At 36.3% G+C, this 2,500-nt stretch overlaps 1 protein-coding gene across 1 annotated transcript in view; it reads right to left on the reverse strand.

Annotated features, from left to right (window-relative positions):
- Window positions 1-703, reverse strand: part of LOC107569819 (zona pellucida sperm-binding protein 3-like) — a 5,196-nt gene extending 4,493 nt beyond the window's left edge. Inside the window, exon 1 of the mRNA XM_016255975.1 lies at window positions 133-703. Within this exon, the coding sequence (XP_016111461.1) occupies window positions 133-657 (525 nt within the window). The 5' untranslated portion in view covers window positions 658-703. The remainder of the gene's footprint in view (window positions 1-132) is intronic.
- Window positions 704-2,500: the final 1,797 nt, after the last annotated feature.

Consider the following 2,500-nt stretch of genomic DNA (forward strand, 5'->3'; position numbering starts at 1 on the left):
TTCAGTGAGCAATTCTTTACAGTCTCACTATAAAGAATGGAAAGGTCCTGTGAATGTTAAACATTCAAGTAACAATTGACAAAACCCTTTATTTTCTGGTGTACAAATCCAGTAAGATTTAACAGTTCTTACCATCAGCACACTATTGCAGTCCTGTAGTTCATATTCAAAGATGAGCACCCTAGAGGCAGAGTCCTCACCGACAACAGGACAGCCTCCCATAGACAAACCAGATGGCTGGATCAGTTGACCATTGCTAAACAAATCCTTCTTTACCTCCACAAGAACCCGGTTCTCACCGCATTGAACGGCCACACTACTGGGAGTCACAGGTTGCCTCAACTGGAAGTCCACTGCCAACTCGCTTTGCACCTCTGGAACGATGGGAAACCTCCAGTCCAAAGGCTTGACTGGACCCTGCAACAGCTGCTTCTCCTGAAAACCAAGAGGCTCTTGCACAAATCCTCTGGAGTCCTGACTCAGCTTCTGCAAAGTATTCAAGACCCCTTGAGAAGGAAGAGCAGAACCTCTGGAAGCTGGAGCTGACTGTGGCTTCATGCTGCTAGGACTTTGACTGTGTCTCAAACTTCCCCATGCACTCTTCAGGTCAAACGCCACAATCACAACCAACACTAACACACCTTGCAAGAACCCCATCCTGACAAACTTTGGCACAATGCTCCAATGCACATCAGCGTTGGCTTTGCTATTTAGTACAGCTTTGAATTAAGGTGGCTCCTCCCCTTTCAGCTTAATTGATTAACTTTGATTCTCCTCAGGCCCCGTAGAGTTTATTCATCACCAATTGAGAACAGTCAAGAACATCACTAACCAATAGAAAGCTTCATGTGGATCTGAAATTGTAATCTTCTTTTGCTCACTATTTTATAAGAAACACTGACAGTTTGTCCATTATAGATAGTTAATGGCATCTAAAAAGCATCTGAGTTCATAAAAAAAATATTCATTAATAATCATAACTATTCATTAATAATTTTTAATTTAGTTTTTAGTATAGTCACTGTGGTTTATTGGTAACATCATACCTAAATACAAATTTGATGCGACAATCATCATACCTAAATACAATTTGAAGGAACTGGCAAAATGGGAGGAACTAAACAGCCCGGAAGTCACCTGTAATTGTTCAGGTACAATAAGTGGACCTAGACATTGTCCCATTTTTACTCTTCATTGTGTATTTTTAATTCTCTTTGTGTGTGTGTGTGTATGTGTATGTGTGTAAGAGAGAGTGTGAGTGAGTGAGTGTGTGTGTAAGAGAGTGAGTGAGTGTGTGTGTGTAAGAGAGTGAGTGAGTGTGTGTGTGTGTAAGAGAGTGAGTGTGTGTGTGTAAGAGAGTGAGTGAGTGTGTGTGTGTGTGAGAGAGTGAGTGAGTCTCTTTGTGTATATATATGTACAAACCCGATTCCAAAAAAGTTGGGACACTGTACAAATTGTGAATAAAAACAGAATGCAATGATGTGGAAGTTTCAAATTTCAATATTTTATTCAGAATACAACATAGATGACATATCAAATGTTTAAACTGAAAAAAAGGTATCATTTTAAGGGAAAAATAAGTTGATTAAGTTTCATGGCATCAACACATCTGTGTAAGAGAGTGAGTGTGTGTGTGTGTGAGAGTGAGAGAGAGAGAGAGAGTGTGAGTGAGTCTCTTTGTGTATATATATATATATATGTACAAACCCGATTCCAAAAAAGTTGGGACACTGTACAAATTGTGAATAAAAACAGAATGCAATGATGTGGAAGTTTCAAATTTCATTCAGAATACAACATAGATGACATATCAAATGTTTAAACTGAAAAAAAGGTATCATTTTAAGGGAAAAATAAGTTGATTAAGTTTCATGGCATCAACACATCTCAAAAAAGTTCTAAATTATTCCATTCCTTTTTTACTCACAATTTGTACAGTGTCCCAACTTTTTTGGAATTGGGTTTGTATTATCGTACCGTGATTTACAGAAAAAAATTTTGTTCAGTGTAGCAATAGTTCATATACCAGATTTTGCTATATAGTCACTAAATAAATAATAAATTCTCACCTTTTCCTTTATATGTTTCAATAAGTACAGGTCAGAAAACGAATGTAGTTTTTATATAAATAAATATATATTTTACACTGAATGAAGATGGAACATTATTTCACCCATTTTTAGATATTTTCACAAAAGTTATTGGAAATATTCAAGTAGACAGTTTATTTGCATATGCTTTCTGTGTATAAAATCACATTTATATATATATGACTGATGGTGTGTGTTGATTATATCAGACCTCAGAGCTGCTTTAATGCATTAGATCAGAGTCTGTTTGAACACAGATACACTTTAATATCAGTAAAGACACATATATTTTAGACATCCTGACATACAATCACTATTTTGCACTAATGATTGCTGTTATCAATAAAGCAGTGACTTCATTCAAGAATTCTGCTTCTCAAAGTTAAAGACTAATCATTTTTCCTGCAGAA

This window comes from Sinocyclocheilus grahami, unplaced genomic scaffold, assembly GCF_001515645.1.
Source record: "Sinocyclocheilus grahami isolate Dianchi unplaced genomic scaffold, SAMN03320097.WGS_v1.1 scaffold1383.1, whole genome shotgun sequence".
NCBI classification, from domain to species: domain Eukaryota; kingdom Metazoa; phylum Chordata; class Actinopteri; order Cypriniformes; family Cyprinidae; genus Sinocyclocheilus; species Sinocyclocheilus grahami.